The sequence below is a fragment of the Mytilus galloprovincialis genome, chromosome 7, assembly GCF_965363235.1.
Source record: "Mytilus galloprovincialis chromosome 7, xbMytGall1.hap1.1, whole genome shotgun sequence".
In the NCBI taxonomy this organism is placed as follows: Eukaryota; Metazoa; Mollusca; class Bivalvia; order Mytilida; family Mytilidae; genus Mytilus; species Mytilus galloprovincialis.
In genome coordinates, this window is record NC_134844.1 from 44,290,365 (window position 1) to 44,306,001 (window position 15,637).

General features: G+C 32.1%; 1 protein-coding gene across 1 annotated transcript; it reads right to left on the reverse strand.

The window, feature by feature from the left end:
* Positions 1–5,526: 5,526 nt before the first annotated feature.
* Positions 5,527–14,033, reverse strand: LOC143081709 (putative glutamate receptor). Its single transcript, XM_076257450.1, has 6 exons — positions 13,867–14,033; positions 12,364–12,458; positions 11,875–11,965; positions 9,304–9,625; positions 6,772–7,040; positions 5,527–6,020 (listed from the first exon to the last, which is right to left on the reverse strand). The coding sequence occupies exons 2-5, from the start codon at positions 12,408–12,410 to the stop codon at positions 6,994–6,996; spliced, it is 507 nt and encodes a 168-aa protein (XP_076113565.1). The 5' UTR covers positions 12,411–12,458; positions 13,867–14,033; the 3' UTR covers positions 5,527–6,020; positions 6,772–6,993.
* Between the last annotated feature and the right edge of the window lie 1,604 nt (positions 14,034–15,637).

Genomic DNA, 15,637 nt, shown 5'->3' on the forward strand with positions numbered 1-15,637 from the left:
TGAATATATATGTTCAAACTCTTTTAGGTCATTTTTTAGTAGCAATAAACAAAAAAACTATGTCAATTGGACATGCTTTGATACTATATATGCCCTTGAATTTTTACTAGATAACATTTTTGTTCGCTTTGGGAATTTCGTGTATCGTCAGATTATCGGAATTCCAATGGGGACTAACTGTGCACCACTTATTGCGGACCTGTTTTTGTATTGCTATGAGTTACAATTTATGACAAAAATAAGCAAAGACCCATCGAAACAACATCTGATAAACAAATTTAATAATACTTTTAGATATTTGAATGATATTTTGGCTCTCAATAATGACGACTTCAGTATGTATATTAAAGAAATTTATCCTGCTGAACTTACTTTAAATAAAGCTAATACTAACAATGACCACTGTCCTTTCCTCGATCTTGATATCTATATCACTAACGGAAAGCTGAATACTAAAATTTATGATAAAAGAGATGATTTTTCATTTCCTATCGTTAATTATTCATTTTTAGATGGTGACGTTCCCTTGTCACCATCTTACGGTGTTTATATATCTCAACTTGTACGATTCGCTCGTGTATGTAACAATGTTTTAGATTTTAATGAGAGAAATTTATGTATTATTGAAAAATTATTACACCAGGGTTTTCGATATCACAAACTAGTTAAAACATTTACTAAATTTTATCATCGGTATAAGGACATCATTCGTAAATATAGCTCAACATGCAGACTTCTTATACGTTCCGGTATTTCACATCCAATTTTTTATGGAAATATTCTTTATAAAGCACAAAGGTGTCAGTATTCACCTCAAAAACTAACAAAACCTTTGAATAGACTTATTAAGAAGGGATATAGTTACAATACTGTTGTCAGGTCATTAAAGATTGCATATTTTGGCGTTAATATTGATTCACTTATAGGGTCTTTGCATCGGAACTAAACACATTTATTCAAAAACCAGTTGTTGGCATGACACGGGTTATGTTCTTCTCATATATGTTATGATGGTATGATACTAAACCCCTAACGGGAAGGATTGTGCCTGATGGTCATATGATGAAATCATAATCTTTCAGTCAGTTTAATTGAAGTCTGGAGCTGGCATGTCAGTTAACTGCTAGTAGTTTTTTATTTATGTATTATTGTCATTTTGTTTATTTTCTTTGGTTACATCTTCTGACATCAGACTCGGACTTCTCTTGGACTGAATTTTAATGTGCGTATTGTTATGCGTTTACTTTTCTACATTGGCTATAGAGGTATAGGGGGAGGGTTGAGATCTCACAAACATGTTTAACCCCGCCGCATTTTTGCGCCTGTCCCAAGTCAGGAGCCTCTGGCCTTTGTTAGTCTTGTATTATTTTAATTTTAGTTTCTTGTGTACAATTTGGAAATTAGTATGGCGTTCATTATCACTGAACTAGTATATATTTGTTTAGGGGCCAGCTGAAGGACGCCTCCGGGTGCGGGAATTTCTCGCTACATTGAAGACCTGTTGGTGAGCTTTTGCTGTTGTTTTTTTCAATGGTCGGGTTGTTGTCTCTTTGGCACATTTCCCATTTCCATTCGCAATTTTATTTCAATTATGTGTACAATAAACCTATTAGGTATTTTAAAAAGTTGTATCATAAAAACTGTAGGAGGATAACCGACTCTTTATATATATATATATAGTTTGTACCAAACATACCGGACATTTAAAGAAAATTTTATAAAAAAATCAAAACCATGTAGACATACACACCTCTATTATAAATAAAAAACTTTTTAGGTCAAAAACTAAAGGAGATAGCTAGACGTATATGTCCGGACAGAAACAGACGAACGGACGGATGGATGGACGGACAGATCTAAATTAACGAATGTGCTCGACATTTTGTCCCGTGAGGGGAAGGGGGAATGTGAAATAGTATTAAGAGGACATAGTTTACATGTGCATTAAACAGCTAGGTAAGAAGTACCAGTGCACTCCAGGAATCGGTATAGGTTTGGCATGAAATTTTGTCACTTACATAGAACTCAAGACAAAACAAAATACACATTCGAAATGGCAAACAAATACACATGTTTTTTTCGCGCATACTTCATAAGTTTGTTTGCCATGGGTCTTATCCAATTTGTATTTATGCAAGTAAAATATGTTAAAAGTAATTTCGCTATAGCATGTTTTATTTGATATCTGAGTCAAATGAATGCTACATGTGTACTTTTATGTTATGATTACATCTTTTCAAAAGAGTGCTCTGACACATATATAAGAAAAAACATTAGTGTACCGATATATGAATAGGCTGGAAATACATAATTTACAGTATAGTGTAAGTGGAAATAACTTAATTTCAGTATCAACTTCTCATCTATTTTTTTGTAGATGGTTAAATAGAAAACTTCAAAGTGCAAAATATATACGTTTTGATGAAATGATTTTCTTCAGAACTACAAAAAGAGTTTGAATATATTGAGAATTTATTATAAAATTCATTTGTAAGATTTCGTTGAATATTTGAATATTATAATGAATAAAAATTAATTCACCATATTTCAAGGGACACAACTCTGTATTTGGATGCACAGTGTTAGACTAATTTGGTCATTATGGTTCAAATTTTACGTACAACATATTTCTTTAAGAGAGTAACATGTCTTGATGACTGGATATGACATAAAACAATCCGTACGTGATATTCTGATCAATTATGGATCCCGGAATAATTTCGTACCCATGCCGTTCACTTTGACGTATTGTAATGACTTGTCAAAATATGTAAACAATCGGATTATTTTTCAAATTTTTAGACATAAGCGCCAACGTAGACCACCATGATATTTTATTATGTGAAAGATACATAAGAGTACAGTTGATGGTTGAACATTTCAAGATGGTCTACGTTGGCGCTGATGTCAAATTTTGTCTCCGAACATGACGAAATTGTAGATTTTTTACACTTTTCGTCGTTTAGGGCTTTTCAAGGTCTCAGTTTGAACATATTTGAGTACATAACACCTAAAAATAAGGTTCTACATGGACGATGAGATACTGCAGTTCATTACACAGGCGTGATGGGTTTCAACTTCAAAGTTTTAAAATTCTGGAAAAGGGGGGGGGGGGCAGAAACGGCCCTTATCATACCTTGTCCTTTAAGCCATCAGATTAGTAATTGATTTCACATAGAAAAATTTCTGCGTTTTAAGTTTTACCTTTACATGTATATTCCAACTGTTTATAACATATACACATATATACTATTTAAAAAATCTTTTAATTTATTGAATAAATACATTTATTCCAAAATCACACAAATGAAAGAAAGTGCAGATCACAAGTTTTAAAAAAATAACAAAAATACCAAACTCCGAGAACGATTCAAAACGAATATTCTGAATCAAATGGCAAAGATCAAAACCTTATACACATCAAACGAATGGATAACAACTGTCATATTCCTGACTTGGTACAGGAATTATCTAATGTAGAAAATGGTTGATTTCACCTTGTTTTATAGCTAGATAAACCTCTCACTTGTATGCCAGTCGCATAAAATTCCATTTTATTGACAACGATGTGTTACATTATTGTAACAAGCGCCTGAAGAAACATGTGAAAATATAAAATAAGATTCCAACTTTGTTTTATAAACAGGAAAGACCAATAACATTAACAGTACAAATTTTACTGCACATTATGCGTATTTTGACAATGAACGTCTCGACAGTTTTGCTCAAGTCCAAAATATTTGAAAACCAAAACTTATACAAACGTTGTGAAGGTAATAGCAATAAAGGACTCAAATAAAGAAAAAACAGTGGTTTACCGCTGTTCAGTAGTAATAATTCGATTTAGCAAAACAATCCATGTAATAAGCTTCACCTAAGGGAAACACATTAACTATAAGAAAAAAAGAAAAAAAAAACACTGAACAACAACAAAAGCAAACGTCAACATGTATAGAAACGGATTGTAGATAACAAACGCCATATTCATGACTTCGTAAAGGACATTTTACGAACCAACAATGGTGGGTTGAACCTGGTTGTAATGCTAGCCAAACCTCCCACTAACATTGAACTGTTAGAAATAGTTTTAAAACGACAACACTACCTGACAGGTAATGAAATAGATAATTAAATAATATAATAGAAATTTACAACATGTAAGCCGCGAAAAAAACAAACAATGAACACATCGCATCAATTTATGACATTAAATTAGAACATTGCAAACGAAGCATAAACTGCGTGGCACAGGAATGGATCAACGTCACAAAACTGACGTATCTATTATGATGTTGATATAATCACCATGACCACATCTAAATTTTTAAAAATATAACAGATTTGTTTTATTTACAGACGCCAGCAAGACTAATAAAATTTGAATTTAGTTTGTAATGTTGTTATTTATATTTGCTAACCATGTCGGTTTTTTCTTCGAAATCATGTATAAATGTATAATGTATAAACCACCAAAAAACATATTCTTTGCATAAAGTTTAGCTAATTTTTATCTTATTTTTGACATACATATGGAGAAAAAAGTAAAATAACTGTTATACAAGTCAAGATCATGTTAGACCAAACAGTAACCACTGACAAATAAGACATGTTTGAAAGGACAACATTAAAACCATCAACAAAATAAGCAGACACTACTAAGACAAAATGAGCTAACAGACCCACACGTATAAGCACTTAATAACAAAATGCCCGAACCACGTCGTCTCCAACAGCGAACAAAAGACATAAAAAACTAAATACATTAATGTTGATATATAAATACCGAGACAAGTCGTAAAGCATTGCGATTTCACACTCGGCAAAAGTACATTAAAATCCAGAGAAAGAATTTTTACAGAGACATAATTCTAAATTAATTGTCTTAATAAATGCAAAATTTCAATCAAACCTTATTCGTGTTTCCATACCAGTATCGAAGCATTTGCTACTCGACCGATGATACCCTCGAAAACTTACCTTCCACCAGCAGACGTATCGACCAAATGGCAGTTATTACATTAAATGTACCAAATTTATTGAATCAGATGCGCCTTTCAACAATAAATGTCAAACATACATACAAATGTATTGTTTAAATGAATGGATAAATACACTTGTTAAAAAACTAATACTGGATTCAAATAGAACGTTCTTTGAAACTTATATCAATATATCAAAGTGTCGGGTTTTAAATAATATTCATTTATAATTATTGCGTTTGGATGATGTCTTATATAGCAAATAATCAGCATTTCTTTGAAAACCGACTGAATTACCTTTCTTGACAAATTGCTACTATATTTTTACTGGATTTTCTCAGAGTTTTTTTTCTTTCAGAGACCGGAGATCAGCTTGAAATATGAAATATTTTACTTAATAATTCCTTTTTATATGCATGTCTAAAGTCGAAATACTCATATGTTTTTGTAACACATTTATTACGCCCTATAATTATTATAGTTGTGCCTGTCTAAACTTGGCTCCTACAGTTCAATATGATGGTCAATCAGGTCATTACAGTAAGGATTGGTATCTTTATTTTGATAAAGTTAATACAGAATATTATGTCAGATATTCATATAAAAATTATAAATATTCCTTTGATTTATAATATTGCAGCAACGAAATAAGAAATCATGTATTTTAGTTTTCTTAATTCTTTACACTCCGGAGAGTATATGAAAACTTTCGACGAATGGTAAGTTTAACTGGGATTATAACAGTCACATCAACATTCAAATGTATTGTCCTTACATTAAATTTCTTTAAATACTGTTATCTTCTTCTGTTCGTTTTGTCTTCTGGTACCTATCCAATGGTAACATTTGCGTTCTATGTATTCATAAATTAGTACTAAGACAGCTAACATCACTCCGATACCGGTTAAATAGAACGCAAATTGAAAATCCGAAACATTAATGGATTTTGCGTCTGTAATTGATGTATCACAATTTTCTGGCTTTGGCCATGTTTTCAACATCCAAGTCTGAATCAATCCAGTTTCAATGATTGCAACGATCCTTGAAATAAACACATAAATCATAGTAAGAACGTAGCCAATGAAAAACAAAATGTATGTCAAATATATATAAGAAATAAAAAAAGAAATATGAAAATAGGTTTCAATTCGTTATTATGCAGTTTATTTTATCTAGTTCAAGTTTACTGTTTCAGTAAAGGCAATGCCTTTTGATTCGAAAAAAAGTACGTAACATTATTTCTGTTTATACAACTATGACATCAATGTATTTAACTGATTTTATGACAATGTTGCATATATCTATGCTCTAATACGGATTATATCTATGATTTTACATAGTAATACACCATTTCAATTTATGTAGGCTCATGATATTCATTAATAGTTATCCGACAAGGACGCGTATTCTAGATAAATTGAAAACTTATACAAATGGTGTTTTTAAAATAAAACAATTCGTAATTGAGAAGAAAATTGTAAACTTTTAAAATTTTTGTATCTATAGTAAACATTACAGTAAGCATTTGTCGCCTTCTCTAGCAAAGAGCTTAGATTCTTTTGTTCTATTTCAACCGGTTTCCGACTGTAGTTAAACAGATAAATATTACAATTTTTTTTATTGTTGATGAAAAAATTATTGATTCCAAATTACGAATTTAATTTACCATTTGATCATAATCCTCACTAAATACTATCAATCCATATTTTTCAAAAGATATCTCACAAAAAGTTTTTTGTTGACATTTGTTTTTGTTTGGGTTTGTTTAATTGCAACTGTTAAGTTTACTCACTCATTGGAAAATACTTTCAAAAATGGAGAATTGTTCGGCAAGGGAAGAGCTATTAAAAGTGGATGGAAATCCTCAGTTGATATTACCGACATGTCACAACTTTGTCCTATAGCCATATCTAGGTATGTCCGTTCTCCAATAAATGCATAATTTCCACCTCTAACTTTACGTATCTGTTCAGCAGGATCACTACTTAATACTGATGGGTCACTCTTATTAAATTCATATATACCATCCCATAACTTTCTTCGTTCTGGCAGCTCTGAATTCTGTAAATAAAACACCAGGGAAAAATAAGATGCTGTGTATATTGCATGGCTGTGGTTTTCAGATGATCTGTAAGTCTTAACTTGACAAATGCTTAGCAAAAGACAAATCATTAGCCGACAATCTATTTTATGTAATTGTCTGCATGAAATTTCAAACTTTATAAATATTAATACGAAATAACAATTAACCTAAACTCCTGACAAATATAATTAATGAAACTAGTTTTTTCATAAGTTCTTTTGACAAAACATGGTTTTAGTTGTCGATTCTTCCTTTCTTTGTGTTTGTTTTTATTACCTTTTAAATATTAAGATGTGCTATATTGAATGTAGTACATGTGTTGTCTTTACCAGAATAAAGCTAGTGTGTCTATTAAAATGTATAACAACATCCCACACAATTGCCTACATCATTTTGAAAACTAAAATAATATTGCGTTTGTTTTCACCTGTAACTGTACATGCTCTTAAAAAGTTATCAAAGGTACCAGGATAATAATTTTGTACGGCAGACGCGCGTTTCGTCTGCGTAAGACTCATCAGTGACGCTCATATCAAAATATTATGAAGCCAAACAAGTACAAAGTTGAAGAGCATTAACCCCTTTCGTAAAAAAGTATGCTTTAAAATGTTTCTATAAAATATTAATACCTTCATGTTAAAAACGTAATTTGCGTAACAAATTTCAGTTCGCTTCAATATTTTCCCTTTCTTTGCCCGAAATTCAGATAAGTATATTGAATAAAATTAAGTTAACTCTTTTAGTTGTGAAAGGTACTATCTTTCTATGAAGAAGTTTAAAAAATAATTTACATGCTACATCAGAAAGAAACAGTTACAATCCATTGAAAACAATAGACGTATGCCCTTACCGTCCTCAACTGATTTAATCCAAAAGCAAACTTTGGTTAACTACTGTTTTGAATTTATGCAAACACTTAAAAAAAATATTTGAATCGTCTAAATAAATAAACGTAAGCTGAAGGACGCCTCCGGGTTTGGGAGTTGCTCACTGCATTGAAGACCTATTGGTGACATTCTGGTGTTGTCTGTTCTATGGTCGGGTTGTTGTCTCTTTGACACATTCTCCATTTCAATTATCAATTTTACTAAAATAAATGTCACCTTCAAAATTGTTTCAAATACTGTTGCACCAGCTGTACCCCATTTATACGTATTTTGAGCAACTAGTCCTTCTACGTCATTGAAAGGCAATATTTCCTTTGTGACGGTCAGGAAAGCCACAAAATTACCACTGTAAGTGGTCACTATAACAATGCAGAATATCCACCAACAACTAAGAAGTGTCCTTCCTGCTGACGACGCTGCCACATGCTCTCCTCCTGAAATTATTTTGAACATCAACATGCATTTTATTGCTTTATTTTGTTAATTGACTATGATTGTCAGTTTTCCTATCGAAGGTCGGTTTAATCCGGGCACTTCGGCTTTCTCCACCACTAAATATTGGCCGCCACGAAATAGCTTAAATGTGTTGCATAAAAGTAGCATTAAAACACAGAAAATCAAATGAAATAAAACAAATAGCTATATTTTAAAGATATGTATTGTCATGAAAAATATTTATTTAAAAAAAGAAGATGTGGTATGATTACCAATAAGAGACCAAATGACACTAAAATTAACAACTATACGTAACTTCACGGCTTTCAACAATGAGCAAGCCAGTACCGAAAAGTCAGCTATAAAAGGCTCTGAAATCACAAATGCAAAACAATTCAAATGAGAAAACTAACGACTAAATTTGCGTACAAAAATTGAACGAAAAACAAATATGTAACACATAAACAAACGACAACCACTGAATTACAGACTTCTGATTTGGGACAGGCACATATATACAGAATGTGGTGGGGTTAAACATGTAAGCGGGATCCCAACCCTCCACTAATCTGTGACAGTGGTGTAACAGTACAACATAAGAACGAACTATAAAAATCTGTTGAAAAAGGCTTAGCTCATCAGATGGACACAAATACAAATACTATACAGAGTGGACGTGGCCGGGTTCTTGTGAATTCCAACAACAAAACGACACTAAGTACAGATCTGAGAGTACTCGCAGTTACTGACAGCTAGTTCAAAGCCACTAACAACTAGTAAAAAATCATGCATCTTAGACTAAATATGTTTTAAAAGATAGTATGTATAAAAAGGGAAGATGTAAACAATAATCTAAAGAAACTTTTTTTTTTTGATAATTAACAAATATTTCTTGTGAAGCTGTGAAAAAGAAACCTACCTTGGCAAAGTAATGCTCCATAGAGGTACCAGAACGAATCAGAGAAATGGTGCAGTCCCCTGATCTTCATTCTACCTGGTACTTGTCTGTAAAACGGATTATACTTTTCAAACAGGAACAGAAGCAATGTTATTACTGGCAGAGAAATTCCAACACAGAGATAAACCATTGGATTCAATGGGTCAACTAATTTTGTAGAATGTGATTGAACTGGTTTCTTTATGATGATTCCTGATTTTTCGTGAAAATATGGCTGTGTAAAATCTGCTACAGTTTCTCTGTGTGCATCTATGATAAGTGGCGCTGCAACCAAATCTACTTCCTGAAACAAACATGGATGCTGTTTAAGCTGGTATCGACTTAACTTATTAAACAACTTAACTAAAAGTAAAATAACTTGATACCGAACTCCGAGTAAAATTTTATACGGAAAAACCAATGACAAAATCCAAAAGGTCAAACACAACAAACGAAACGATATCAATTCCTTTTCAGTCGAGTTTCATAACATTTTGAATTGTTTTGTTTGTGTCCTTTCAATTCAATCAATCGTTAAGCTATGTCTGTTCTTTTTTTTCATCTGTGCAAGCTTACTGGATCTTGTCCTTATTTTATAACTTTAGGAGGCCAGCTCTAATTTGAACGAACCGTTACTTTACATTTGTAAAGATTAATAACTGCCTCATTGATCGCTGCAGAATATGTTGATCATATATGACCCTACAAAGTGATTAAAAAGTTTGATTGTGGTTGTGTTTTGATTTCAATTCTGTTGCTTGTATACTATGATATTTATAAGATTAACTCCATTTAACTTTTACGTACATAATATGTGATAATAATAAAGATAAGGATATTGGCTAGTGCATCTTTTATTCCGGGCAATGATCGGGATACGATATATTCCTGTTAATGTTTTTGTAATTGGCTGTCACATAATAAGTGTGTGTTGCTACTTGATAAAGATGTATGCACCTTTGTATGATAGTAGACTTCAAATTTAATCAACCTTTTTTGTCCCTGAAAATTAACAAACATAAAATACCACGACAAAAAAAACCCACCAACTGCTAATATCTTGAAATTGTAAAGTGGTATAACAACCTACGATCTAGAAACATAATGCAATACGCAAATCATTGAATTTTATTGCTATTCATTTGTAGGACATACATTACAATAATGAAAAGTTTGTGACTTTATTCAATTATACAACTGCTGTAAAAAAATGAATGTTTGTTTTCTTTCCATCTTACCCATATAGAGGGATATAAATCTGATATTGTATAAAAGAATCAATAGAAACATTTACTTATTTTAGTTTTGTATCAACAGGGCACGGCCCAACATTTTAAATTTATGAAAGCACATGGCAAGAGCTATGTCTCGTATTTCACTGTTTAACTATAACATTATGTTTCATTTCTAATCCTTTAAACTTGGGTTAATAACTAAGTCTCAGTAGGCCACGATCGCACTACGATCTGTGAAAAAAAAAAAGAAAATTTTGACGATCGTAGTGCGATCGTGCAGATCGAAGTAAGGTCGTAGTACGTTCGTGGTGAGTTCTTCATGATCGTGATGAGCGTGACCAACTTTAAACATGTTCAAAACAATCGGCGTACGGTCGTGTCGAAATCAGGTCGTAGTAGAAGCGTAGTGAGAGCACAGTAAGGTTGTGGTAAGATCGCAAAGTCGTTGTACAATCGTAACTACAGCGTAGTGAAATCGCGATTCTAGCCGGGGAGACCGCGCTATGATATAACAGCGACTTTATTACGACCTCAGTACGACCATAACGTTCTTACCGCGACCAAAACACGCTTCCACTACGACTATACCACGTTCATATCACGCTGTTCAAGACCATAGTACGATTTAAGCACGCCCATGCTATCCCCATCACGCTGTTCTTACGACCCTACTACGTTCATACTACGATTATCATGCTCATTGTCATTATCATAAACATTTATAAAAGCTTCTGTTTGTCTGTATGTAATTTGGAGGTCTTGTCTTTGATCTCCAACTGCTCAATCATTCTTGACACATATGTGTCATCACTTCTATCGTTCACTATAGCATCGTCATTTGATCTTGATGAACCAGTAATAAGTTGTTATTCAGGTTGGAGTGGTTGGTTTGACATATATATTCTAGATCATGATTCGTTACTATCAAATCTCCCTCTATCTCTACCTCTACCGTTATCTTTACGTATATTTTGATTGCATGACTGCGTTGTTTCCTAGAAACTCTACGTATCAATGAAAAATAGAAGGAATGGTACAGTATTTATATGGAACACGATGTTGACGTTATTGCTTGGAGCGTAGTAAGATCGCAGTATGATCGTAGTATGGTAGTGGTAAGAGCGTGCTATAATCGCAGTAGAGGCGTGTTAAGATCGTGTTGCAATCGGATAATTCGTGGTATTGTCCTAAATAGCTGATATTGCTTCCGTTGGTGATATTATTCTTCATTATTGTTCTGTTCATATACATTTGCATTATGAAAATAATCAAGGAGTGGTATGACTGTCAATACGTCAAATACCAATTTAAAACTCACTCTTCGTTGCAACTGTCCTAACATACCATTCCAAATGTTATCGTTCGATGCCACTCCCCATTTTCCATCTGGTGGCTGTATTAGTTCATATCTTCAAAACACAAATAATACACGACAGTAATCCAAGTAAAAGTACACCGGTGATGTGGGAGTTGTCTTCTAAAACCAGAATATTTTACACAATTGTCAAAAACTTCAACAAACTATTGTTTTATATTTTATTTCATTGCTATGAAATTTGATTACGACATTTATTAAAATATCATAAATAGTTTATTGAAATTAACTTATAGAAAATAGTGATTATTTTTCCCTTTTAAAAAACTTATCTAATTTCTAATGACCTATTTAAGGAGTTCGCTTTAGATCAAACAAATTTTAACAATATCTTCTATTTAAACTTTCAGTCAAATAAGCATCATCCTTTCTTAACTACCAAAAGAGAGATCAAACTAGACAAAATCGAATATGTTATATTTCGCTACATACGTGAAATTAAGTCTGTGTGATAGTTCTTTAAGTAGTTCAATTGTCATTCCTTTATACTCTTGTGTTACTTCGTCGATCTCAACATATGGCTTCCACTTAAAAATAAATAAGAATCAACGTTCGTATTAATACACTATAATACATTATAAGTTTATTTTTGAAATGATATGAGGTGTTTTGTTTTACCATTTATCTACATCAGATTTTTTTTTAAGAATAAGTGAAGAAGATTTTGAGAAGTTTCACCTGATTTGTACATGCATTAGCACCTGGACGTGTGCTCCTAGTGGAGAAAGAACTGGTCACCCTTCAAGAGCATATGAGTTCACCCCGCTTTTTGGTGGGGTTCATTTACATCAATCTTAAGTTTTCTATCAACTGTTGTGTGGATTTGTTTTTTGCCAGATCGTTGTCAGTTTTTCTTCGATGTATGAGTTTTAAATGTCTTGTTGGTGTTTTTTGTCTCTTTATTAAAAATAACAGTCCCCTTATTCAAGCCAATATAGTTGTAGTAACAATAGCATGAAACAATTAAGAGTTACATTTTCTTCATCATAATGGAGTTATAAGAAAGTATATGATTGTTTAGTATTTTTAAGAAATAATCTGATATTATATGAAACATTAGCTTTGAATCGTGATGCAAAGCACCGTTTAGATTTTCCGGTTTACAGGTAAATTCATGGGCTTTGTTGATTTTTTGTACTGATACATTTATGTTTAATTAGATAATTACGTACATGTAGTTTTTATACATAATATAAACTTCAGCTTTCACAGATGATTTGTTCCTTTGTTCGTAACTACAATCCCTTTCTCTTTTCACGAATGTGACTTACCTAATGAGACTATTTACTGGGTTTGTAATATACGAGCAACACGACGGGTGTCACATGTGCAGCAGGATCTGCTTACCCTTCTGGAGCACATGAGATCACCCATAGTGTTTGGTTGGGTTCGTGTTGCTTAGTCTTAGTTTTCTATGGTGTGTCGTGTGTGCTATTATTTGTCTGTTTGTCTTGTTCTTTTTAGCCATGGCTTTGTTAATTTATTTTCGATCTATAAGTTTGAATGTCTATCTGGTCACTTTCTCCCCTCATTTTTCTAAATTTGTAACAATAATTAGTCAGGCCTTAAACGTAGTCACGCCCTGTCGAAACAAAATCGGTCACACTTAGTTTGGAGCTCGTGCAATTCCCTTTGGTTTGGTTTGTTGCCATGGTTTGTATCTTTCTAAATGATATATTTGATTTGAACATAGATGAATAAATTCATCATATATACAAGAATTAAAGTTAAGCACGACAGACACGGGTTTTGTTTCCAAAAGACTTATTAGTGGCGCTCGAAATTGAAAACGGAAAATCAAGCCAAATAAAGAACGAATGCTTAATATGCTTAAAATCAATATGTAATTTTGTACTATTTCACATATTGGCTTATTGTTTTATATTTTTATTTTAAGACAATTTAGCGAATGTCGTACTCTTTTAAGCTACTTACTGTCAATAAACTGGTCAAAAATTTTCTCTGATTAAATCCAAATTTTATGTTTGGAAATATAACGTTCTCTAGGCGAAGACTTCCATTGAAATACACATATCCTACATTTGTAAATTTACGTCTTCTGTCATCACTCCACAGCAAAGTTTCAATAGACAGACAATTGTTATCCATGCATTGCTAAAATAATTTGTGAAATGAGTTTTTATTTTTTTACACATATGGTTATCGCAGTAGTTCTTGGTAATATCTGTTTATGTTCAAAACTTATTTCTTGAACATGCAAAAAAAGAGAATTATGTTTTAGATGTTTTGTATTTTTTTATTTTGATACTAAATTAGACTTGAATTAACCTATATAGCCGAATACGCTGCTTAAATTTGAACCCAACAGTGATCTTAAAATATTTGTCTTTTAAAAATGTATGCACTGTCAAACTAATTAGAGGGTTTGGATAGCTAGAAATTTTCTACATAAGGGAATGCCTGTACCAAATCAAGAATACAACTTTTTTTATTTGTTTGATATGTTAGAGCTCTTAATTTTGACATTTGATAAGGATCTTTCGATTTGAATTTTCCTTGGTGTTTTGTTTTCTTATTTAACTTTTTGATCTCCTTTAGATAGTCTCATTAGAAACCATTGTTCTTCTTTCTTGTACAAAAAGAATAAAAGTGATCTCTGGAAACTTAAGTTTATTTGTCGTTGAAAAGTTTAAAAAAATGTACAGTTTCTTCAAATATATATCGTACAAATCGACATACAAATTAAAGGTGAAAGTATTTAACGGATGCTCAAATCTCTATAAATGGACCAAAAAGAGATAAGTAAAAGCAAAATAGGAGAGCATTACGTTATCACACCAAAGTGAAAATAAATTCTGACAGCTAGCCAAGATAATGATTGTTACAACCGTCAATCCGTAGATTTGTACTTTGGATTTCATTTGCTGTATTCGCTAATCATTTAAACAATAAATATTCTTCATTCGTTTTTATAAAATGTTTCATAAGATGTACATTGTATGCAACTGATAGTCATGTCAAAAATGAATTCTTTTTGAAATACAACCTAAATATCAAAGATTTAATCATGTCTAATGATTTGAATTATGTTAGTAGATTATAATTCTTACCGTATATTTCTGGTTTTGGACATCCCCAGTAGATACGTTATAATGCATTAAGGCTACATTGTCAAACTCAATAGAAGTATTAACTGTCCAGGATGTCACATCAGTCGAAGTATGGAAAATTCCAACTAACCATCTTGAATACTGTAGCAAGGAATTTCTCCAGACATTTTTGCGACCAAAATCAAAAGGCTAAAATTAATAATATTTGATATCAAAACGGAAGATATGTCATTTAGGAATGTGGTTATGTAATTTCTATGACTCTCTAGTACATACTTCGCCTTATTGAAATAATGTCGTTTTCCATAATTTATTTTCTCTAATTCGTACATCATGTAAACTTTACCAACCCTTTCATTATATTTTATCATCATAGTTTGATCGTTTGATCTTTGTTCTTCATTAGTCAAAAATCAATAAGAACGTCAAAGTTTTGTGTTTCGTTTGCTTTGGTTTGTCAGTTATTTTTTTATTTATTTCTTTCTAAGTCATGGCATAGACTTTTTCCGAATTAAGAGTTTGAATGCCTTTCTATATATGTCGCCTCTATCTTGCTTTCCCCTGAATTATATATCTTGATAAGAAAAAGGGGACCATATCTCACTTCGTGACAAAAGATCTTTTTGAAGATCATC

Excerpts from the sequence above, each read along its gene's own strand:
- LOC143081709 (XM_076257450.1), bottom strand. The coding sequence starts at position 12,410 with ATGACAATTGAACTACTTAAAGAACTATCACACAGACTTAATTTCAC. Across the intron at positions 9,626-11,874 it reads TAGGACAGTTGCAACGAAGA|GAAGTAGATTTGGTTGCAGC; the intron begins GTGAGTTTTAAA and ends TGTTTGTTTCAG. Across the intron at positions 7,041-9,303 it reads TGGAGCATTACTTTGCCAAG|AATTCAGAGCTGCCAGAACG; the intron begins GTAGGTTTCTTT and ends TTTTATTTACAG.